This window comes from Balaenoptera physalus (assembly GCF_965194825.1).
Source record: "Balaenoptera physalus genome assembly, chromosome: 1".
Lineage (NCBI taxonomy): Eukaryota > Metazoa > Chordata > Mammalia > Artiodactyla > Balaenopteridae > Balaenoptera > Balaenoptera physalus.
This window is the reverse complement of record NC_138882.1, coordinates 26,818,102-26,842,456: the sequence shown is the minus strand read 5'-3', so window position 1 is coordinate 26,842,456 and position 24,355 is coordinate 26,818,102. Positions and strand designations below refer to the sequence as shown.

Genomic DNA, 24,355 nt, shown 5'->3' with positions numbered 1-24,355 from the left:
ATTCAAACTGAATCGATTCCTTCTGACATACCACTTAGCCTCTGTGATATTTATGGATCTAAGTAAAAAGTATGCACTCTTGTGTCCAACTTTTAGGCTCTGAAGGTATGCACTCAACAACACGTAGGAAGAGCCCAATGTGACCATCATTTCAGCAGGTTTTGGGGAGAGAGTGTGGAGAAATGCAGGTGCTCGATATAACGTATTTACCTGGAGCTCTATAGCTACTTTTCAGAGCATGGGACTAAGAAAGTGGAACCACAGTTGGCAGCCCCCCATCCCCAATTCACAGACCTGCACTATATATTCTCCCAGAGCTCACCAATGGCACCAATTCCCCAGTTTCATCCCTTCAAGGAGGCAGTGTCACTGCAGGGGCCTGTCTATGACTACGCAAATAGTGAGCCCCAAATAGTTACCATGAAATTCACTATTTAGTTTACTTCTTCCCACATTACAACAGTGAGATGTTAGTGGAAGTCTGTGCGACCGAGACCTGCAGGATTCCAAAATTTTGTGAAGTCAAGCATGTCATATTTTAAGGGCTTTGAGCAGGTACCATGGACCAAAAGTCTCAGCCTTCAAGTTTGCTGTTGAGCCCAGCAAACGTACTTTGCAAGTAGAATAAAAGTTATTTTTGAATGGCATCATCTCCTCTTAACTTCTACACAGATTAAGATAATTGAAGGGATTAGAATACCCCGTCTTCCCACACCTGACTTCTGGGACGTCCTTCCCGTTGTCACTGCTAGGTCAGCTACAGGTTTTAGGCACAGCCCTCTGCTGCCCACTCCCGCTGCAAAATGAGCTGGTCTCCACCCACCTCGGAGCCCTGAAGCTGTTGCGACCACTAAAGAGGACTGTTCTCAGGCTCAGGGCTGAGGAAGGGTGAGTCACCCTCCCCTGCACTGTAGTAACAAAGAAAAGGCAAGGGAAGCCTTGTCTGGTCTCTGCTCCCATGGAGTTTCATTATTTCTGTTTCATTGTGGGCATAAGGCTCCGTATGGTCACACTCAGAAAGGGAGAACAATTCCCATGTGGTAAACCCTAAAAGGAGCGTCATCTCCTTTGGGAGGGAACTTGACGAAAGAGAGTCCAGGAGGACATCTACTTTGTCCAGGGATCTGGGGGGAAGGGGAGAAATGGCCTGCACATCACTCTGTGCAGTGCCGCTCATGCGCTGCCTTCTTACTCAGTCTGAAAGCCCCCACCCTAGTACACTTCCCCCCCCCCCACACACACCTGGACACCCCTACGTACAGCCTGCCCACACACCCCTCAGTATAAGCCATGTCAGGAACTGCAGCGTGAACAGGGCAGCACGTGACGGAGGGCAGTGAGATACCCCAGTCTGGACACACGTCAGCTCCCCTCTCAGGACGGAGAGCCCAGGCTGGGGAGGGGGCTATGCCAGGGGGAATACAGGAGTGAAAAGCGCCAACCACTGCAACACAGTCAACACTGGAGCCGCAAAGAAGGGACAGGAAAGGGGAAGGAATCAGACATTACGAAAGGTTGGAGCGGGAAGACTTTAAAAGCTATCAAGAAGATTATGTGAGCAGTTCGGAGAACCTGATCAGCAAATGATGGGAACTGAGGATGCTGTAATTCCTGGCACTTTCCATATGGACTATTTCCTCAGATCATTCAGTAACAATAATGGCTACCATCTCCCAAGCTAGACTTACGTTATCTAATTGAACCCTCCCAGCAGCTTTGCCAGATATGGATTATTCTCATCTTACAAAAGAAAAAACTAAGGCTAATATAGGGAAACCTGCCAAGATCAAATAGTTAGGAGGCAGCAGACTCTACGTGCCTGTAAAGCACATAGAGTTAACTGCCCTGTTACCCACCATTCAGACTTGATCTCTCCGGCTGACGTCACCAGTGTCACTGCTCCAAGACCAGAACCCAACTACTCCTGTATCTAATTCTGCACTTTTTCTATAGTATCCAACTATCTTATATAAGATACTGATTCAACAAATGGTACTGGAATAATGGGACATCCGTGTGCATAAATAAATAAATAAATAAATAAACCTTGTACCATATATAAAAGTTAACTCAAAGATGGATCAAACCTAAAACCTAAAACTATAAAATTTCTAATAGAAGACATAGGAGAAAAATCTTTATCCTCTTGGAGTAGGCAAAGGTTTCTTAGATGTGCCATCAAAAGGCTGATCTGTTAAAAACAGATAATGAAAACTGGACTACAGCAAAATTTAAAACTTCTGTTCTTCAAAATACTCTTTCAAGAGAATGAAAAGCCAAGCCACAGACAGGAAGAAAAGATTTCTGAAACATGTATGTGATAAAAGACTTGTATACAGAATAAAGAACTCTCAAAACTCAAGAAGAAGAAAACACCTTTTTAAAATAGGCAAAAGATTTGAACAAATATATCACCAAATAAGATGTGCAGATGGCAAATAAGCACGTGAAAAAAAATACATCATTAGTCATTAAGGAAATGCAAATTAAAAGCAGAATGTGATATCACTATAAATCTATTAGAATGATTAAACACAAAAACAAAAGCAAAACTGACAAAATCAAGTGATGGAAAGGATGTGAAGTAACTGGCACTTTCATTCCTTGCTGGTGGGAATTCAAAATGGCGCAGCTACTTTGGAAAACAGTTCAGCAATTTCTTACAGAGTTTAACATATATTTACCACACAACCCAGGAATCCTACTCCTAGGCATTTACCCAAATGAAATAAAAATTTATATTCATACAAAAACCTGTATGTGAATGTTTAAAGTGGCTTCATTGATAACCACACTAAAAGCTGAAAAAGAACCCAAATGTCCTTCACTTGGTGAACAGATAAACAAACCGTGGGATAGCCACATAATAGAATACAACTGGGCAATAAAAGGGAACCAAATACTGAGATTATATATTTACACGCGTGTAAAAATAACATGGCTGAATATCAAATGCATTACGCTAAATGAAGGAAGACAGAATCAAATGGTTGTTTGGATCAATTTATACGACATTCTGAAAAAGGTAAAGCTATAGTGACAGAAAGCAGATCAGGAGTTAGCAGGGGCTGGAAGCGGGAGTGGAGGCTGAATGTAAAGCGGTATAAAAGAATCTGGGGAAGGGTGATGGGGCTGGTCTGTATCTTGTTAGCGGTGGTGATACTGTATGCATTTGTCAAAACTCATGGAACTGTGCACTAAAAAGAGTGAATTTTACTGAATGCAAATTATACTCCAATATTTAAAAACTAAGATAGGGAAAGTGTGTACGTTATTCATGAAATTATAGAGACAGTATAGTGGAGTGGTTAGGAATATAGCTCCTGAAGATACCTCGTTTGCAAAGTGGGAAGAAGAGCAACCACTCCCCTCATAAAATGCCGGAGATTAAATGAGACGAGGTACATAATCCCCCAGTTCGCATGCCCAGCACACAGTCTAAGTGCCCCCGAAGCTCTGGCAGGCATCACGATGATAATATTCTCTGCGGAAGGGCACCTCATTCCACAGCACTCCTTGAACACCATGTGCCATGTGCTGAGCGAGGTAATGTGCCTGCTACACAAGAATACATACTCCCATGTCACAGTAGCTGCCATCACTGAATCTGCTCCCCGAGCCAGAGCTTCTTGTACACCCAAAGCCAGGAGAAAAAAATTTTTATGCAACAATTGGAAAGCTTGTGAGTGGAATTCATGTCACCACAAATTACGGAGAGACCCTCTTCTTACCCTTGGCGTGGGCTTCTGAATAAACCAGAGTCACATGAAGCAGCCTGGGGGGTAAAGCTGTCTGCTCTCTGGGGAGAAGAGGGTGTTGAAGCGTTGTGTCCTGTGATGGGGGGAACAGCATATCCCAGGGCTAACACGGTAGCTACAGTGTTTATCTCCCAGCTGACTTTACAGCCCGCTGTGTCCACTGTGTCACGCCCAGAAGCCTCGCCCAGGCATTCACAGTGACACTGCAGCTGGGATTATGTGGTTATGAAATCCATAAACCCCTTTCCTCACTTTAACGTTAATGACAGCCAGCACTGCACCCACTCCTGGGAAACCCATTCTTCTGGTTGTTTGGAGAAGCAAGACAGGTAACACAGTAATGCTAGGTTTGACTACTTAAAACTCACCACATGCACGTGCTCTCTCTTTCTCTCTCCTTCAATTCCCTGCCAAATCTTCCTAATCTTCCTGAAGATAATGTAATTCAGTTATGATGAAAACTTTAGAAACAGGAAACACATTCTGCTTAGATTGTTAAAACTTGAAATATAAAACAATTCAGAGCTGGCTGGACTCATTATCGCACCACGAGGCATTCCTGCTTACCATTAATTTAGCAAAACAGAGGAAGGCAGCAGAAAAAAACCTTGGTTTTCTAATGACCTTTAAGTAATTGCTCATATTTCAAATAGACTCAAGTTACCATAAAAACTTTTTCTTGGGCAGTAAACTCTCATTTCCTTTGACTACAGCTTTAACCCTACATTCCTTTACTCCTTCTTCAGACAATCATTGTTCCTTCCTTTGGTTCAACGCTGCCTCCTTTCCCCAGTCTTCCCGGTTTAACAGTGACAGCCTGGGGAAGATGCAGCACATACAGGAACCGAGGCCACTCTGGCCAGTACTAGTCGTGTCTCTGAGGGATGCTGGGCTACTTTGGGCTCCGTCACCCACAGATGCTGTGAAGAGTCTCATAGGGACCCAAGAAAGGTGACTCCATGTTACAAAAGAGAGTCCCTGAAAAGAAACTGAAATATTTACCAAAGACAATCATTAACATTGCTTTATTTCTACAAAAGAAAATGAGAGTGGGTGGACTTAGAACTGTAGCATCAAGGAATGAGAAGCTTCTTAGGGTGTTTCCTCCTATTAAAGTCTTTTTGAAATGGATACATTTTCAGAATGATTCTACTCAACTCTCCCTCCAAAGAAGGCCCAGGGATACAAGACACAGACCTCTGCTCCACAGACAGGCAGGTACTGGGTAAAAGTGCACACATGCTTGGAAGCCCTCAGGAGAATGAGATCATTGTTTATCCTCATATTTTCCTCTGCCGCCAAAGACTTGAATTCTTAGCTATGAAAAGCGAACAGCAGGCTTCCAAGAAGATGTTGTAAGTTCAGACTTGGAGGTGCTCTCTTTTACTCCAAACCCATAGTAATGATGAGTAAAATATAAAAAGAAAAACCAAAAGTGGCTTTACGAATTCAAAAACAAGATAAACTTCTCCCTGGACCAGTAACAGAACAGAAACGCACAGCAGTCAGCAAAGCCGAAGCCAGGGCCTCAGGTCTAGAAGCTGGCAGTCACAGGCACGAGTTCAGTTCCAACGGTTAAAAGAGATAAAAATGCTTCACAGAAGAAAGAAAGGTGAGTAGAGTCCGCTTTAAAGCTTAAAGGCAGGGGATGAGGTGAGGCTCCCCTGGTAACAAAAAGAGGCTGAAAATACAGGTTGATGACATGTTTCCTTGGGATAAACATTTATAGAAACTATTGGACCTGGAAAGGCTAGAAGGCACAGATAGAGTCTCTCCAGGTACGGAGTCAGATGCCCATTGCCGAAGTAACCAGGTCTGCAATAGCCTCAGCATCGCTGCGGTGCCACACTTCCAAATGCCATTAAGTCTGGATTCTGAACTGGGGCCTGAGGAGCCTGAGGGAGGCACGTGCAAAGCTACCAGACAGAGCAGATGTGCAGAGAGGAGAAAAAGGAACAAAATAAAAAAACTTTCCACTAAAAATGGGCCTGCCATACAAAATTCCAGAACACACAGTGAAATGCAAGGCTAAGGAAGATAACCGACAAAAATAAAAAATCAACAGTCAGAACACAATTGCACTCCAGTAAAATAAACTATAGCACGGACTGACCAAGACTTGAAGTATGATTAGGGTGATCAAATAGATAAATAACAGAGGAGTATGCATTGGAAGTGAATAAGAAATTATGAAACGGAAACAGGTAGAAATAAAACCTAAACTGGAAGATATGGGAAAAAAATAAAAAGCAAATTTGAAATCCTGGAAATAAAAAATAGTCATTAAACCAACCCAATAGCAAAAAAAAAAAAAAAAATCCCTAGGATGTGACTTAAGGGAACTTTAGTTTTAGAAACATGGAATAAACGCCAGAAGCTGAAAGGGGGCACCCTCTGGCGGGGCGGCAGGACTCAGGCAGGAGCAGGAGAGAACGTACTAAAGTTTTCAACTTGGGTCTAGTACTTTGACTTCTCAAACTGTATACATGTGTAGCTTTAATAAAATTTTTTTTAAAAAATTAAAAGACTACAAGAAATAAGGAAGGATTACCTGAAGGACATGCAGTTCTTGCTTTCTTCTATATGGTCTCAGTTTTATTCTTGGAATGAAGTAAACCATCAGAGAGATGAGAACATAGATGACATAAATTTTCACCTTCCTTACTTCTTTTATTAAGTTATAATGTGAAACTATGTCAATCAACCACACTGAAGAATATTATAAAAATCAGCTCTTCAAGTCATTGCGGATTCTGATAAGGATATTGCTCATTCAGTCTCAGTGGGACCCTTGGTGAGTGCCTCGGGCCTCAGTTCCAGGAGAAACTGCTTCAGCTGAGAAGCACATATGTGTCCAGTCTTCCAGCTACCGTGCATTTTGAAATTAGTCTTTAGCTTTGGCTGCTGAGAAATTTAAAGCAAATTTGTGATTTATTTCTTGTCACCGTATAGGATCATACGGCACGCATTCTGGGTTCTGACCTGCTTTTATCTTATTCTTTGTCACTCTTATTTCACAAGTCAATATAAAATTTATTGTTGTTGTATCGCATATACAGGTATATATTGATACATATATGTGTATATGTGTGCATGGGTGCCTGTAAGCCACTTCAGAATCTTTTGGGTGGGGAGATGGTACAATTAGATAAAACAATTTAGGTAAAACAAGTTGCAAAAGAGAGAAAAAAGGAAAAGAGAAAAAAAGCAACAAATATAGGCTGGATCTTGGGGTCATGACTTTGCAGGACACTGAACGCCAAGCTAAGAGTCTGAAGTTTATCCTGAAGACTAGGGATAATGCTGAATATTTAAAAAATTTTGAGCAAAGAACGGCATGGAAATAGTGCTATTTCAGAAAACTTACGCAAAAACAGTGTGCAAAAGAGATGAAAGGAAAGAAATTGAGTGCCAGGTGACCAATTAGGGGCTATTTCAATAAACTAGGAATGAGGCAAGAGGGCTGTGAGTAAATTGACTGACATGGTGTTTTAAAAGAAGGATCATAGGTAACAGGCTTAGGAAAGAAAGTAAATACAGCTTTTTTTTTTTTGCAATAAAGCATGTGACATTCAAGGAAGCACACTATGTACTATCCACAAACTTATGGAAACAATCAATTCTCTTTGGTCTGTTCTGCTTCTACTGCCTTGGATTTTGACCTGCACAAGCCAAATCACCCCAAAACCTCCTCTAGAAGGTAAGTTTTATTTCTTCCAGAAATTAAGTTGTTGCTGATTACAAATGACAACTCCACAAATGCAAACTACACCTGTTATTAAAAGGCCTCTTGCCTTCCTGAAACATGATACCATGCAAGTCCACTAACATACAGATGTGGCACGTAATAAATATTGCTTGATGCAGAAACCTGTTGAGATGAATTTTCTAGGTCCCAAGAAAAGCGGAAAAATAAGCTTGAAAACTTTAAATCTAGGAACTGAAGTAAATTTAATTTTTGAACTAATTTTTAATTTATGCTCTTTTGGGGATAGGCTAAGTTGAATTTACCTCTGTAGTATTTTTGCAAATCAAAGCAACAGTACAGAGATTTCAGAAGGGATGTTTATATCACTAGATAGAACAAAATTCTCAAATAGAAACTCAAAAATATAACTGATGAACAAACCGAAATCAAGTTTATATTTTCATCTAAATACATATCCTACTCATTTCCACTAGGAAACATTTCACAGAAATATGGGATAATAGAGCCAGAAGGGGCCTTAAGACCATCTTGTCTAATTCCCTTGTATTACAGATGATGGAGCGAATCAGAGAGGCTGAATGACTTGCCCAAGATCACTCAGTCTGTTAGATACAGGTGGAGTGGAATCCAGCAGAGTAACTGAGCACTTTTTTTTTCATAATTGAGATTTTACTGGTTGTTTTGAGGATCAGTACACAGACATTTCAATTTGTACATAATTCTTAAAATCTGAAAAATCACGTAGTTGTGACTCTTTTCTAAACAGTTATTCCAGTGACTTTCCAGTTTAAAATTTGAAGGCAAATTTTCCTTAATAGGATATCAAGTACCAATATCTTCAAATACTGTTAAGCTGTTACATCATAAATACCACTAATTCACAATTTAATATTGTATATATTACATACTCAAATTTTCAATCTTTTGCAATACATTACCAAAGTTATTAGGAAAACTGCACTACCAAGACCAAAGATGTTATGGAACGCACACAGTTCTGAAAGGGACAGCCAAGGTCAAGGGGCAGTTTTCTTTAGGAAACAATTCTACCAAAAACAACATGGGAATGGAAGTAATTTAAAATGTTCAAGACATAGTAAATGTACAATGTGACTCCAAATTGCCATCTAGTATGCTTTGTATTATAAGATATAAAAACTAATCCCCATCTATGGAATGTTAAGCTGACCCCCAAGACAATCAAAGCCTCCTTATTCAATATCCCATTATTTTCTGGTTGTACTAAAAAATAAACAACCAGCAAATGATTTCACCTCTTTTAAAAAAACCCTTTACACTCAAAACATGTGAGGATGTGGGATTCCCTCCTTTAAAATGTTTCTAGAGCTTCTAAAAAAACTTGCATTTACAAAATAGTTGATAAAAATATTCCTCTGGATCATGCAAGAAGGGAGACAGGAGCCACTGATAAGACATAGTAGATTATATTAATCAGACTTGGCTTTTTTTCTCCTGCTTCATCAGAGGCTAGACTCACTTCATTTTTAGTTTCTCCATTTTCTCCAGGTAAACCTTCTTTAGTTTCTTGCTTAGCCACTTCGACCTGTTTTCTCTTTGCTCCCCTTTTTCTCTTCTGTGTGCCCTTTTTTGTCTGAAGATATATCCTTTCCTGCTGTCTTTTCTGGCTTCATTCCCACTTTTTCAGGAGCAGGCTTAGCTGACAACCTTGCTGATCTCCTCTTGGGCTCCCCATTCACCACCCCCTCCGTGGAGTTGACCTTCCTCTTGGGCATCATGATGGTGGGGCAGGTGTGCACCAGGTGCCTGTGGGCTACTGCACACACCTTCCCAAAGCGGGATGCTGCCACTCCTCCCACCCTCAAGTACTTTTTTGATTATATAGCTTGGCCTACCTCTAACACAATATCTGTGATGGCTAACGGTATGTGTCAACTTGACTGGGCTGCAGGGTGCCCAGACATTTGGTCAGACATTATTCTGGGTGCATCTGTGAGAGTGTTTTTGGATGAGATCAACATTTGGATAAATTGACTGAATAAAGCAGATTGCGCTCTCCAATGTGGGTGGGCCACACCCAATCAGTTGAAGCCCTGAAAAGAACAGAAGGGCTGACCCTACCACTAGTAAGAGAGAACTCCTCCTCCCTGACTAGGTGGGACATCAGTTTCTTCCTGCCTTTTGACTCAATCCAAAACACTGGCTTTCTTGGGTCTCCAGCCTGCCAGCTTTCAGACTGGAACTTACACCATCAGCAATCCTGGGTCTCCTGCCTGCCAACTGCAGATTTGGGGACTTCTCAGTCCCCACAATCACATGAGCTAAATCCTTACAATCAATCAATCAATCTCTCTGTCTCTCTCTCTCTACACAAACACACACACACACACACACACACACACACACACCCTGTTGGTTCTCTTTCTCTGGACAATCCTATCTCAAATAAACTTTGAACTCAAAGGAGTAAAGAAAATGGTCTTAACGGATATGATAGACACTGTAGATCAGCTACCGAAAAGCTATCCACAGCTTTCTTCTCCCTTGCCTTCTTCTAGTGAAGAAGCTTCTAGTGAAAAGCTAAAATTCTGTTTCCTTGTCTCTTTTACACCTACAGTAGTATGTGACATAGCTCTGGCCCATAAGATATAGATGGAAATCCCTAGGAGGATTTCCCTTTGTTCTTTGCATTTTATTACCCCTTCTTTTTTTTTTTTTTGTCTAGAGCTTGGATGCACTGACTGGGGCTGGTGGGCAGCAGTCATCCTGGCACCATGAAGACAAAAGCATACGCTAGGGCTAGCTAAGGAGGAACACAGGAGGATTCTGGGTCTGTGATGAGACCTATGAGTAGCTGCTCCCATGTTGGACTGCTTCTCTAGAATTCTTGAGAAAAACACATCACACCTACTAAAGCCAGTTTTAGTCAGGTTATCTGTTATTTGTAGCCAAACTCTTTCCTAATATACTATTTTAGCCCAGATTTCAAATGTAACAATAAGCCAAAAGTGAACATGACCCCAGCTTTAGTAAAACAATCACTTACTCAAAGAAAAAAAAACTGAGGGTCTGCCATATAGATGGCATGTAAGAGGCACTAAATCCAAAAACCTTCCCATTCCCAACCAAAGATGCTGATGGGAAGTTCGCTTGCTCCCTGCCATTCCAGGTTGTAATCTGAGGAGGAATCCCAGGGGATCCCCTATGATTCCTGGAATGTTTGTGAACGGCAAAACGGGAACACTGAAGTGGACTGAATCTTGGGGAACTATTAGCAATGGGTCCAACTTTTCCCGTTCAATTCACTTATTCCTAAAAGCTCTTTTTAATGAAAAACTAATCATGATCACTGACTCCTGCATCTTTAGAATGAGCTCATGGTCCTTTCGCATGCAGTGAAAGCAACTACCTCTCTCCATCGATGTCAGTGCCAGAAGTCACAGGTAGCTGTGGTACAGGGGAAGGAGCACTAGCTTTATCAAAAGATCTGTGTTTGAGACTTGGTGCTGCCACTTTTCCTTCATCCTCTCCCAGAGGCATATCTCTGAACCTTTCTGAGTTCTGTTTCTTAATTTATGAGTATTAAGCTCAAACGAGATAATGATTACAAAAGAATTCCAACAAATGTAAAACACTCTACAAAAGTAAGATTTCATTACATAACCTGATTGTGTGCAAACTAAGGGTAAATAGGTTCAATGTGAGGAAAGTATAAGATTCATATGAGAAAAGTTTATTCATTATCTTTACGACATTTATTTTGGCTCTTCTTCATTTCTCAGAGAGTAAAAGTTGCTACATAAGTGGTCCCCATCTGATAAAGTAGTGCAGCAGAAAGGCTTACAGAAGAAATTTGAAAGAAATAAAAAGCTAGATAAAACTTGAGAGGTTTACTACTGAGCAATAGCTGTTACCAATCATAACATAATTAACCCTCTTGCCGCAGGCTCTAATAGCACTCTGGCCTTCAGTGTCCTTTTAATTACATGTTTTACACCTACATTCCCTCTAGACTCTAAACTCCATGGATACTTACCTGAGATTAAACCTCTTACTGTCTGGTGGGTGATTAAGAGTTCCAGGAAATAAAACATATGCAGCACAATGTATTATTTTATTTACCTCTGTTTCCTACTATGCACTGAGGGTCATTTACTTCTGGATTAATGAAATAAAAGCAGAGTTCTCTGAAAAACCATGCAGATATTGCCCAGGAGGTGTTCCAAGCTGGATCCATACAACATACCTTGTCCTGGGTTTGACATCGGAAACAGTCACAGTCAAAGCAGTACTGGTCCCTCAGCTGCTTCCGGCGCTCCTTGCTGGTCATCAGCATATCCAGGTAGCAGATGGTGAGCTGCGGAGGCCAGAGAGGGAGGGGTCACACGGCTGCTGTGATCATTTTCTTTAACCAATGGCTATTATTGTGAATCATTAAAGTAAAACGCGTTTTTATTGCACACCAAAAAGTGTAAGTAAGAGAGAAGATACAACTTATGGTCTCTCCACCCAAATAATCACGTGTAAAATTTTTAATGCATTACCTTCCAGTCTTTATGTGGTGAGCACATGTGTATCATATATTTATTTTAAAGAATTGGGCTCATTAACTCTGTATACTTTTGCACCTTATCTTTTATTCACTAAACAGTAAAATATCAAGAGCTGTTATATGTTTGATATTACTAAGTTTTGGTAATAAATTTTGTAACCACTGGCAATCAGAGAAGCCAAATTAATCCTGGCAATCAAATGGGTGGCAGATTATGTAGCCAGATTGCTCTTAAATCCTAATCAATTCTATAGCTGCTTCATGGAATTTAGGGTCAACCAGATTTGGAATCTTAGAACTTAGGAGACAGTTCCCTTACTTGTGAGGCTTTTATTTATTTTTAAAATAAATTTATTTATTTTTGTCTGCACTGGGTCTTCATTGCTGTGTGCGGGCTTTCTCTAGTTGCGGCGAGCGGGGGCTACTCTTCGTTGCGGTGTGTGGGCATCTCACTGCGGTGGCTTCTCTTGTTGTGGAGCACAGACTCTAGGCATGCGAGCTTCAGTAGTTGTGGCTCGTGGACTCTAGAGCATGGGCTCAGTAGTTGTGGCACGTGGGCTCAGTAGTTGTGGCACGCGGGCTCTAGAGCGTGGGCTCAGTAGTTGTGGCGCATGGGCTTAGTTGCTCCGCGGCATGTGGGATCTTCCCGGACCAGGACTCAAACCCGTGTTCCCTGCATTGGCAGGCGGATTCTTAACCACTGCGCCACCAGGGAAGTCCCACTTGTGTGGCTTTTTTAAAAAAGGTGGAATACTTTCCCAAATAGGGAGAATTTCATGTCAGGATGCAATCACCGATGGAGGCTCCTAAATTGACTTCCTCAGACCCTTTTAAATATTATAACTATGCCCCGCCTTGAATGGTAAAAGGTCATGGGTGAGAGGGCACACTTCAGGGACTTTTCCAGTTTCTCTCTAGCCCTAAGATTCCACTTCAAGACATAGGTGTTTAGGTAACATCATGAGGTTTAAACATTTCTCACTTGACTAGATCTCCTATGTACTGAAAGTCTAATTCAAAATTTACAAAACGTTACTCCCGATTTCCCCAATCTTTCCCTCACAGCTGGAGCCTTCCCAAGTTACTAAGTCATCTTTTGTGTTATTCAAGCGGAAACCTCGGAGTCGCCCCTGACTTCTCTTCCTTTCACCACCCCCCAATCCACCAGGAAGCTCTGTGGGCTCAACCATAAAAATACACCCAGAACCAACCACGCTCCACCCTTTCCCCCTGTTCCATCCTGGTCGGATCCACCATCATGTCTTGCCAGTAGAATACAAGTCTCACCAGGTGTTCCTGCTTCTCCCCTTGGTCCCCTACACTCCATCCTCTAACCAGGATGATTCACTTAAAATGTCAGGTGGATCAAATCTTTCCTCTGCTCCAAATGCTCCAACGGCTCCCCCTTTTGCTTAGAGCAACGGCCAAGTCCTTATAATGGACTCCCACAGTGCAACTCACAGTGTGGTTCTGTGGTGTGGGTTACTGGTCTACGTCGAGATGAGAAAAGAAATGCAGAGTTCACATTTAGAAACTTTTACAGCAATCTGGTAAGAGAAATTTCAGATGGCTCTAATAATAAAACATTGGGCTCTTATTTTATATGTTTTTTAAATGTCATTTTTCTAGTAATTCATTTCCATTAAGTCTTATAAAAAACTATTAGCCGGCAATGGATTAGGGAAAACAATAATAAAGAAGCGGGTCCTCCGCGACAGGTAGTGGGAGCAGCAGTGGCTTCACACCATCCAGGCCTGTTGCCTCTCCGCACCCATCTCCTCTCCCCTCCCGGCTGTCCCAGCCAGCCCAGCCTCACCCTGGGTTCACACACAGGCCTGCCTCAAGGCCTGCGCGCTGGCTGTTTCGTCTGCCCTTCCCCCCGCTCTACCGCGGTGACCTCCCTCAGCTCCTTTGAGTTTCCATCAAATCGGACTTTCTCACTGAGGTCCAACCTCACTACCCTGTTTACAATAACAACCCGACTCCCACCTCACCCAAGCACTCCTAATTCCCTCACCCCACTCTAGTTTTCCTTTTTCTGTAACTTAATCGGCTGGTGACATAACTGCGTAAATTACTTCTTCATTTGCTTTTACGTGTAGAAAGTAATTATGGGGGCCTGTGTGGTGGGGGAAGAAGGGGATACTGCAGGAGAGGAAGGAGGCGGGATTATCCACTGAGGGAGATGACAAAAACTCCCTAGAGCAAAACACTCCATGCGGTTTTCTTAGACTCGAAAGAAAGCATCTCATGCCTACAAAGCATGATCTTACTCGTTTGACAGCATGGTAGGGCAGAGAAGGCCATCCTCGGACAGAAAACACGCCTTTGGGAGGCCTCATTAAAGCGGTCAGTGGGTAAGAAGGTCAAGTCCACCCTGGCCGGTACCAGGGCGACAGAAGCCACCACCTCGTCTGGCCGGCCCTCTACAGACCCTTCACCTGTTAGGCAGCTATAACATGCTCTCCACACACAGAAATCAGAGTACCCGCCCTTTAGAAATGTACACTGATGTTACTGTACATTTACGATGTGCTGGGCACTCACCGAGTGAGGCAGCACGAGGCAGTGAAAACCAGCCAAGTCTTAGATCCATTCGGGATCTGCACCCACATCTACTGATTTAAGCCTGATGCTCTTTTTACAATAACAGTTGTTTCTCATACCTCTGCTCGAGTGGTGGGAAGGGGAGAGGGGGGAAAGTAGGAGAGGCTGACTTCTTAAGGAGCTGCTGCGGCACCATCAGACCTAAGATACTCAAGCCCACACTAAGCAATAGTCTGTAACAACTGGGCTCCTGCAGCTGAGACCACAGCCACTTTTTAATTCCCTAAATCTTTCTTTTCCCTCATGATCTGAAGCCAGAGCTGCCTCTGAGGTACAAAGGGCCACCATATCAGGTAAGTTCCTCTTAAATTCCAAATAACCGATTTCTAAGCACACTTTTTGAAACAGCCTGTTAGTAAGTTTGGGGCAGCATACACATTCATCTTTAATTATCAGGCTCTCAGGGGCCCAGTTTCCTTATATGAGGTGAGACGGTAAAATGCGCTGATCTCTGTGTTCCCTTTTGGGTTAACTCTAGGACCCTAATTCTCAATCCAGCCTGATGGCTCTTAGTCATCAGCCCCAGCTATCGGGTCCGATTAATCGGTAGTACTTATCGGGTGATTACAATGGGCCCAGTGTGAAGCCAACAAATCCAGGGCCTGTCACACCAGAGAAATATGCTTGACAAACCTAAGAGTTTATTACAAGGGCCAAAACTCATGAGTGATCATGCCAGGCAGTGAATGGGCAACAGGAGACTAGTTATTTCATTTAACCCCAGAAAGAGACTCCTACGGCCTCCCTCAGTGTTCTGTAACTGCCTGGAACCATTACCTGGACTGTGCAATGGTTTTCTAACTGGCCTCCCTGCTGCCGTCAGTCTACACTGCATCTTCTAGACTGCTTTAAGAGAGATCTTCCTAAAGCTCATATTTGATCATGTCATTTCTCTATGCAAAGAGTTCTGATGGTTTCTCCCTGCCTATAGGATAAGGATACACAAGGCTTCCCCAGAAGATTTTCTGTCTGCCTTTCTAGACTCCGCATCTCTCCCTACACCCTACCATCTGTCACCATTATGTACAACGCTACACGCTGAAACAATGCACACCGTGCAACGTGTATGGTGTTGGCCTTCACCAGCCAACGCCCTTTCCTCCACTCTCAGCTTATTCAGAATTCTCTCCTCCTTCAGGCTTGGCTCAAATAAGCCTCCTCCAATGAAGAATGTCCAGTTCCTCCCGTGCCTCTTTCACGCCATTGAAGTCTGCAAAAATACACTGTATCAAAGCTGAAGTTCTCAACAGCAAAAACATTTTTATTCATATTTTTTGGGGAAAAAAAAAGCCGGATTACCAACTAGTAATGACAGCTAAATCATTTTATCAACCAAAGATAAAAACCTTTATTAAAGACTCGTTGACTCACTAGTTTTAATGGAGAATCTGCTCACTAAATGTAGGGCTCATTTAGTGGGAACATATATATGAAACTTTGCCATTGATCAGTGGATGTTTTAATGGCAAAGAACAAAACTGCATTAAAATATTAATGCTACTGACTGTTGCTTTGCCGTTTTAGTGCAGCTCTTATGGAAAATGCAGTAAATCAATTCCAACATTAGAGTAATATCATGAAAGGTATTTGCTGGATATTGACTTTATTGCTTACTTGAAAATTTCAAGGCAAAGTGAACCCCTTTTCCCTGAAGCCCATCTTCTCATTATGTACTTTGGAGTGGATAATAAGATCAAATTAAAATTAGACTTGGTCAGGGCTTCCCTGGTGGCGCAGTGGTTGAGAATCTGCCTGCTAATGCAGGGGAAACGAGTTCGAGCCCTGGTCTGGGAAGATCCCACATGCCGCGGAGCAACTGGGCCCGTGAGCCACAACTACTGAGCCTGCGCGTCTGGAGCCTGTGCTCCGCAACAAGAGAGGCCGCGATAGTGAGAGGCCCGCACACTGCAATGAAGAGTGGCCCCCGCTCGCCGCAACTAGAGAAAGCCCTCGCACAGAAACGAAGACCCAACACAGCCAAATAAATAAATAAATAATAATTAAAGGTGCTAATAATTTTTTTTAAAAAAATTAGACTTGGTCTTCATTTCTCGAATTACATTGTCACAGTTATAAATTTTTCTAATACTGGCTCTCAATTGAAAATAGACTTTGAAAAATCCTCCCTCTCTTTAAAGTCAAACCTGAGTGTTATTCATGTCTCTTCTCTTGTCACACCCCCAGAGCCAGTCAATTTTCAAATTCTGCTAATTCTAGCTTATAAATATATTCTTCAGATCCCCCATCACAAGCCACCACCTGACTCTCCCGTCTTCAGGCTGCCACTGTCACCTCGTGCCTGGGTTATGCGTCATTCTCCCAATCGTGCCTACACACGGAAAAACTCACCGTGCCGTTCCTTCGCTTAAACTCTTCAGCGATGCCCCATTTCCTGTCCCCCTCCCTTCCAACAAATATTTCATGAGTGCATCCTATACACCAGGCACTGCTACAGATCCTTCAGGTGAACTGAGATCCTCAATAAGGCCCCCATGGGTTGCTTGGTCTGGTCCCTGCATATTCCCTCATCCGCTGGTCACATCTGAATTTGTCAGTCTGTTGATGTGAACTGCTTCCTGTTCCTTGAAGTCACCATTCTGTCCCTGGTCCCTGTGTCTTTGTCTAGAATGCCTGCTCCTGTCTTAGCCAACTTTAACCCGCTGGATCCTTTAATAGTCTAGGAGTCACTTCTCTGGAAGCCTTCCTTATCCTCTCCCACAACCCCTGCTCCTTACCACCACTTGAGTGTCCCTGCTCTGAACTTCTAGAAAGCCCTGTGCCCATTTACACTATTTTAGTTTTCATATTCTATTATTGTGTTCTGTTCTGTGTCAGTTTCCTCAATTACACCTTGAATTCCTGAAGGCAAGGTAAGGTCTTACTCATCTTTGTATTCCCAACACCCACCCCAGTACATGATACCAGTAAGCATGCAGTGAATTTGTTAAATGACTTAGCAAATAGAGATGGCTGGGAGAAGACAAAGACCGTTATGATCCCAAAACATTTTAGATGAAAACTGGTACTTGGGGATACTGATATGCTCAATCTGTGCAAATCACATTTCTCTCAATTGCTGTGGCTCCAGAGAACACTGGCAGCCAATGGCATTATTTGTAACAGCTACAATCTCTTCTAACCAGGAAATCCCATGAGGGTGGCCTGGACTGTCCAGCTTTCTTCCATGATCCACGTTCTTGAAGACTGTCAGGTGATAACATGTGTTTCGTAGCTTAACAAAACCCAGAAGAGGCAGCCATCAGCAACCCAGCATGTGAGCCACGACTTAAACTATAATACACACATCTCCTGGTAGGAGGTGCTGGATGAGGAGACAAAAACCCAAACAAACAAACAAACAAAACAAAAAACAGCCCCCACCCCCTGCTAGACACAAAACACTCCCAGAACTCAACATCACAGTGAAAATCCTTAAACAGCAAAGTGTTATATGTGGTGCTGGTATGAAGGGAAATGGTCCAAAAAGTCCAAAGGATGACTTTATGTGGAGAGTAACAAAGGTAAGAAATTTCTATTATGGTGGAACCCTGTGTAATTTTCCAGTTCTCCTTGTCTGAGGTTTGAAATGTTCTCATCTCAAACTGGCAATGCATTGGCTTTCATGTTACTTTCTTTCCGGGGCCCATGGGACACACCTGAGGATTGGTGGTAGTTTCAAAATGGGTCTAAGGTTCTATTCCACCTCTGGTTTTGTCTCCAGCAAACCTCATTCATTCACTCAACAAATACAGACTGAGGAGTTTCTATATTACAGGCGCTATCCAGTCTTCTCTCATGCAGCCTGCATTCTGGTACTTCCATCCCAAATAGCACATTTTAAAACTGGGGGTGCCCTAATGAGCAATAAAGCCAAAATGCAAAATTGATGCTATAATTCAAATTTTCTACATTTCCTTCTTTATCGAATTTCACAAAAGCCAATATTTGCACAGTAAAAAGGAATTGTCCCTCTTAATTAACCTCAAAATGTCCTTTCTCCCTCTCCACTACCTCTACCACAAGGGGCCGGTTTTAAGTGTGCAGGATGTATTTTCAGTGTTGGGGTGGCTACAAGCATGAACTGAGCAGGGACTAGACATGGGAGTTCCTCACTGATGCAACCGTCATACACAGCGAACAGCCGTCCCATCCGGGATGCCAACAGCGCCCTCAGTGAGGAACACTGCTGGTCTTTACACTATGTATGCTCGATTGAACAGAAAGGCAACCCAACGAAGTGTGACTGAATGCCTCCTGGGGTGTAAGGCAAAGTGCTAGGTACTAAAGGAGACACAGTAAGACACAACTGCCTGTCTTCATGAAGCTCACAGCTGAGTGGAGGAGTCACCAAAAGAGCCGGAATAAGTGCCAAAGAAATATTAATAACCGCTGTAAGAGAGAGCTCAGAAGAAAAGATACTTTAATTTGAGAAATCAGCAAAAGCTTTATAGAAGACATGATGTTTGAGAGGGCCTTGAGGGGTGGGTAATGTTAAGACAGGTAGAAATGGTGGGCAGACGGAGGGGGAGCAACTGAGCAGAGAAAACGTCATGCACCAAGACATGTATAATGGTAGGGCAAGAAATTTATTTTCTGAACAAGCTGGTATATAAAGGACTTATGGGGAGAATCCTCTCTTTGTTGAGAAGCCGCTTTGATAAGTACCATAGGGAAAAATATGAGTCTGCAGGGCCTGATGCGGAGCAGAATATTCTGTGTCAGGCAAGAGGAAGGATTTGCTTGTTGCTCCAGAGATGGAAAGAGAAGGACGTGAAATAAGCACCAAAAGACAGTGTTTTTTCAACTAAATGAAAAACAACCAAGGAGAAGAACTGGCAGCCAAGTCTAGAAAACAAGATATAAAGAGATTTCTTTGTTGTTTCTGAAAAGTCCAACTGTTTCCAATAGTTTTTCTGTTTGCTTGTCAAGTTATCTCTTTTTCAAAAAATTTAGTAAAACAACACCACCACCATCATTATCAAAAGGCAGCCATCCCTCAGCTCCCAAACTAATGTTGAAATTGGATAGTGGTCCCCACTTCTTACCTGACTTGAAGTCACATACGACCCAAGGAAAAATATCTAAATTCTATATACTGTTGACAGATATCCCAGTGTACCAACTACACTGATCCTAAAAATTGGAAATTCAGTAAGTGGCTGTATAAGAGACAGCTTATTCAGTTGAAAATCAGTTCGGACTGAGCCAAATCCCTGTCTACATAAAATATGGTACCTCTGAGTTCAGGTTTTATTGGCTGAGTGCTGCATAAATGCAATAAAAGCTTATGATGGTCTGTTTTCCTTGCAATAAATATCCACTTTAGCAAATTGGAAGGTAGAAGGAAACTGGGTTCTAAAAAGCGTAAATATCTATAACCCAGAATTCCGGGTAGTAATTGTGTCAACCCTGTCAGGATCGGGTTCAGCAGCCCTGGAGCAGCCCACCTGCAGCTGCCTTGCGAGACCTCGGACTTCTCAGAAGGCTCCTCATCAAAAGAGGCTGGCTGGGCAGCCTGCAAAACTGCAAGGGTCAAGGCCAGTTCACTGCTGGAGGTCATACTTCCTGTCCCCTATTCCCTCCACATCTCTGCTTGGACAGTTACCCAGAGATGCTGACGCTGATAGATTTGTAAAGGTCCAACAACAACCTGAAAGAGTAAAACTCGTTTGCTTTCTTACCATGAAGGTAAAAACGAGTCACCTCTGGAATGCAATTAGGGACCTTGGGAATAAGTAAGCCCTTGGGATCTCATTCACAAGCTGGGCTGCCCTCCCTGCCTATGGAAGGATGACCACTTGCAGAGATGCGAGGGGCCGCTGAACTGTCACACGCACAAAACACACACTCTGTCACACACACACACCTCTCCCACACACACATACAACAGGAACTGTCATCATCCAGAAAAACGGTGATTAAAAAAAAAACGTTAGCTCATCTGTAATCTGGGAGAGGTGATGGGTAAATCAGTCGCTGGGTAGAGGTGTTATACATCTGCTCCTTGGCAGAAGGACAATGAAAAGCTGCCCCTCAGGCACAACTGGCTTTAGGGCAGCGCCTTGCTGAGAGGGTCTCTGATGGAAAAGGAGGCCAGCCAGTGGGAAACACGGGTTCCTTACCTCCTCTCCAGCCTCAATGTCTCGGACTGCACGCAGTAAGAGGTGGGGTCCGTTGAACACAATTGAACAGTTGGGGTCACAGCTGTGATTGAGCAAAGACATACTGCAGGAAAGAAAAAAAAGGAGAGACCATCGTGGCCCAGAAGATGGAATCAAATATCTAAACTTAACGACTATTGTGGGCAAAAGACACTTTAGCTTAGGGGCAGGGGGACAGGTAAGGTTGACAGTGTACCAGGGATTGAGTGCTCTAGGGCCACTAGCCCACTTCCTGTGAAGTGAAACGCTCCCCAAGATGGAGGCTCACTAGGGAAGTTTGTTAATAAAAACGTTTTCTGAGTCCTTCGCGGGGGATGGGTGAGGGGAGGTAGTTGTCTCATTATACCAGCCAGTAAGGCAACCCAACATGAAGATGGGAGAAAAAAACTGACTTGCAAAGGAATAATTTCTGAGATAATGGGATACGGCAGTTAAAACCGCAGCCAAGACACCACTGAGCTTCCCACACAGGACCGCATTTGTCGATCTCCTTTGGAGGAACTGCCACCTTCACGAGAACATGCACAACTATGCTGAAGAATAATTAGGAGTACTTCCTCTTCAACAGAACCCTAGGTTATCTCGCTAACGAGACCCTCATGCATTCTGGGCCATGGTCAAGTCATTTTATTACCTTGGAGGCACATTTTTTTTTTCCATCTGGGGAGGGAATGGATTTAAGCTGCCACCACATTTACAGTTAGAAATAACTGTAAGTGAGCATCACCATGTAGAAACCACTTTCTTAGCACCTGAGCATGTTTATCAAATTTAACCATCACCATAATCTTCTGAGGATCATTCACTGATGAGGAAACTGACACATGGAAGTTAAATGACTTCCCCAAGGACACATAACTAGTAAATGGTGACTGAATTTGAACCAGGTGGTCTGAACTCAGAGCCCATGCTCTGAACTAGTCTATGTTACTGCTTTTTGAGGACCCATGACATAGACATGTAGTTGATAACATGTGAGAAATAAGAAGCTGAATTCTCAGACTCACAGTTAATTATAAGAAAGACCCTATTTGTATTAGGACCCTAATAGCATGAAAACAAAAGGAAACTAGGAGTGACCCTGGAGTGCTTGTGGAAGGACAGTCTAGTAGCTCAGTGATTCAGATCACCTCAGAGATAGCTGGAGAGAACACTTCAGAAGGCCAGAGCCTGAAAGTGTTCTCGCCTCCTGGAGCAATGGGGCTCAGAGTATGCTAAGTCGAAAGACCAAATGAACCCAACTGGCGCAGTATGGCAAGTCTGGTGAAACGATCATGTGCATCAGCCCAGAAGGGTGGGGGAATAACAAAATCTCAGCCTGATGGTTTATTAGCACCCACAATCCCCAACTTTTTACCTCAAAGTTCCTGAGAACAAGAATTTAGATCTGAGGTATGCCTCTCTGTTAATACCATAGCATATAATGTGGTGATATAAAACGGTTTTTTTTTTTTTAACTTCACATTTTCCATTTTCTTGTAACTTATCATTAAGTTTCAAGCGTGGCTCTTGAACCAGCTGCTTGTAACAGCCTTTCTAACTACTTTTAAAAGGGTGGGGAGGTGGGTGGGAATTAAAGTTGCTTCTTCCAGTAAATGAAATGCCATCCACCATACCTAGGATACAGGCCAACACCAACTTCCTGCATCTCTGCATTACAGATGGTGAAAGAGTTGCAGATCACCTGTAAAAACAAGGGGGAGACAGGATTACCAGTCACCTAAGAAACTTCATAGGCAAGACAACAAAAATTTTCAAAATAAAATGTAGGATCTTTGGGACTTCTCTGGTGGCACAGTGGTTAAGAATCCACCTGCCAGGCTCCCTGACTTCAGACTATACTACAAAGCTACAGTAATCAAGACAGTATGGTACTGGCACAAAAACAGAAACATAGATCAATCGAACAGGATAGAAAGCCCAGAGATAAACCCACGCACATATGGTCACCTTATCTTTGATAAAGGGGGCAAGCATATACAGTGGAGAAAAGACAGCCTCTTCAATAAGTGGTGCTGGGAAAACTGGACAGGTACATGTAAAAGTATGAAATTAGAACACTCCCTAACACCATACACAAAAATAAACTCAAAATGGATTAAAGACCTCAATGTAAGGCCAGACACTAACAAACTCTTAGAGGAAAACATAGGCAGAACACTCTATGACATAAATCACAGCAAGATCCTTTTGACCCAGCTCCTAGAGAAATGGAAATAAAAACACAAATAAACAAATGGGACCTAATGAAACTTAAAAGCTTTTGCACAGCAAAGGAAACCATAAACAAACCAAAAGACAACCCTCAGAATGGGAGAAAATATTTGCAAATGAAGCAACTGACAAAGGATTAATCTCCAAGATTTACAAGCAGCTCATGCAGCTCAATATCAAAAAAACAAACAACCCAATCCAAAAATGGTCAGAAGACCTAAACAGACATTTCTCCAAAGAAGATATACAGATTGCCAACAAACACATGAAAGAATGCTCAACATCATTAATCATTAGAGAAATGCAAGTCAAAACTACAATGAGATATCATCTCACACCAGTCAGAATGGCCATCATCAAAAAATCTAGAAACAATAAATGCTGGAGAGGGTGTGCAGAAAAGGGAACCCTCTAGCACTGTTGGTGGAAATGTAAGTTGATACAGCCACTATCCTCCACTATGGAGGTTCCTGAAAAAACTAAAAATAGAACTACCATACGACCCAGCAATCCCACTACTGGGCATATACCCTGAGCAAACCATAATTCAAAAAGAGTCATGTACCAAAATGTTCACTGCAGCTCTATTTATAATAGCCAGGACATGGAAACAACCTAAGTGTCCATCATCGGATGAATGGATAAAGAAGATGTGGCACATATATACAATGGAATATTACTCAGCCATAAAAAGAAACGAAATGGAGTTATTTGTAGTGAGGTGGATGGAGTTAGAGTCTGTCATACAGAGTGAAGTAAGTCAGAAAGAGAAAAACAACTATCGTATGCTAACACATATATATGGAATCTAACGGAAAAAAAAAAAAAGGTCATGAAGAACCTAGTGGCAAGATGGGAATAAAGACACAGACCTATTAGAGAATGGACTTGAGGATATGGGGAGGGGGAAGGGTAAGATGTGACAAAGTGAGAGAGTGTCATGGACATATATACACTACCAAATGTAAAATAGATAGCTAGTGGGAAGCAACCGCATAGCACAGGGAGATCAGCTCTGTGCTTTGTGACCACCTAGAGGTGTGGGATAGGGAGAGCAGGAGGGAGGGTGATGCAAGAGGGAAGAGATATAGGAACATACGTATATGTATAACTAATTCACTTTGTTATAAAGCAAAAACTAACATACCATTGTAAAGCAATTACACTCCAATAAAGATGTTAAAAAAAAAAAAAAAAAAGAATCTGCCTGCCAATGCAGGGGACACGGGTTTGAGCCCTGGTCCAGGGAGATCCCACACGCCGTGGAGCAACTAAGCCCGTGAGCCACAACTACTGAGCCTGCGCTCCAGAGCCCACGAGCCACAACTACTGAGCCCATGTGCCACAACCACTGAAGCTCATGTGCCCTAGAGCC

At 42.6% G+C, this 24,355-nt stretch overlaps 1 protein-coding gene and 1 pseudogene across 3 annotated transcripts in view; both read right to left on the bottom strand.

Moving 5' to 3' along the window:
* SMYD3 (SET and MYND domain containing 3) overlaps window positions 1-24,355 on the bottom strand; it is a 711,581-nt gene that overhangs the window by 138,099 nt on the left and 549,127 nt on the right. Inside the window, exons 6-8 of one of the 2 annotated variants that reach the window (XM_082470901.1) lie at window positions 22,383-22,450; window positions 20,728-20,830; window positions 11,693-11,803 (exon numbers count right to left, since the gene is read on the bottom strand). In XM_082470901.1, coding sequence (XP_082327027.1) covers window positions 11,693-11,803; window positions 20,728-20,830; window positions 22,383-22,450 — 282 coding nt within the window. The remainder of the gene's footprint in view (window positions 1-11,692; window positions 11,804-20,727; window positions 20,831-22,382; window positions 22,451-24,355) is intronic. The other variant, XM_082470902.1, reaches the window with a different exon arrangement.
* LOC309665071 (non-histone chromosomal protein HMG-14 pseudogene) lies at window positions 1,280-9,830 on the bottom strand (annotated as a pseudogene). The gene has a single exon. The product of its transcript is annotated as a non-histone chromosomal protein HMG-14 pseudogene (transcript).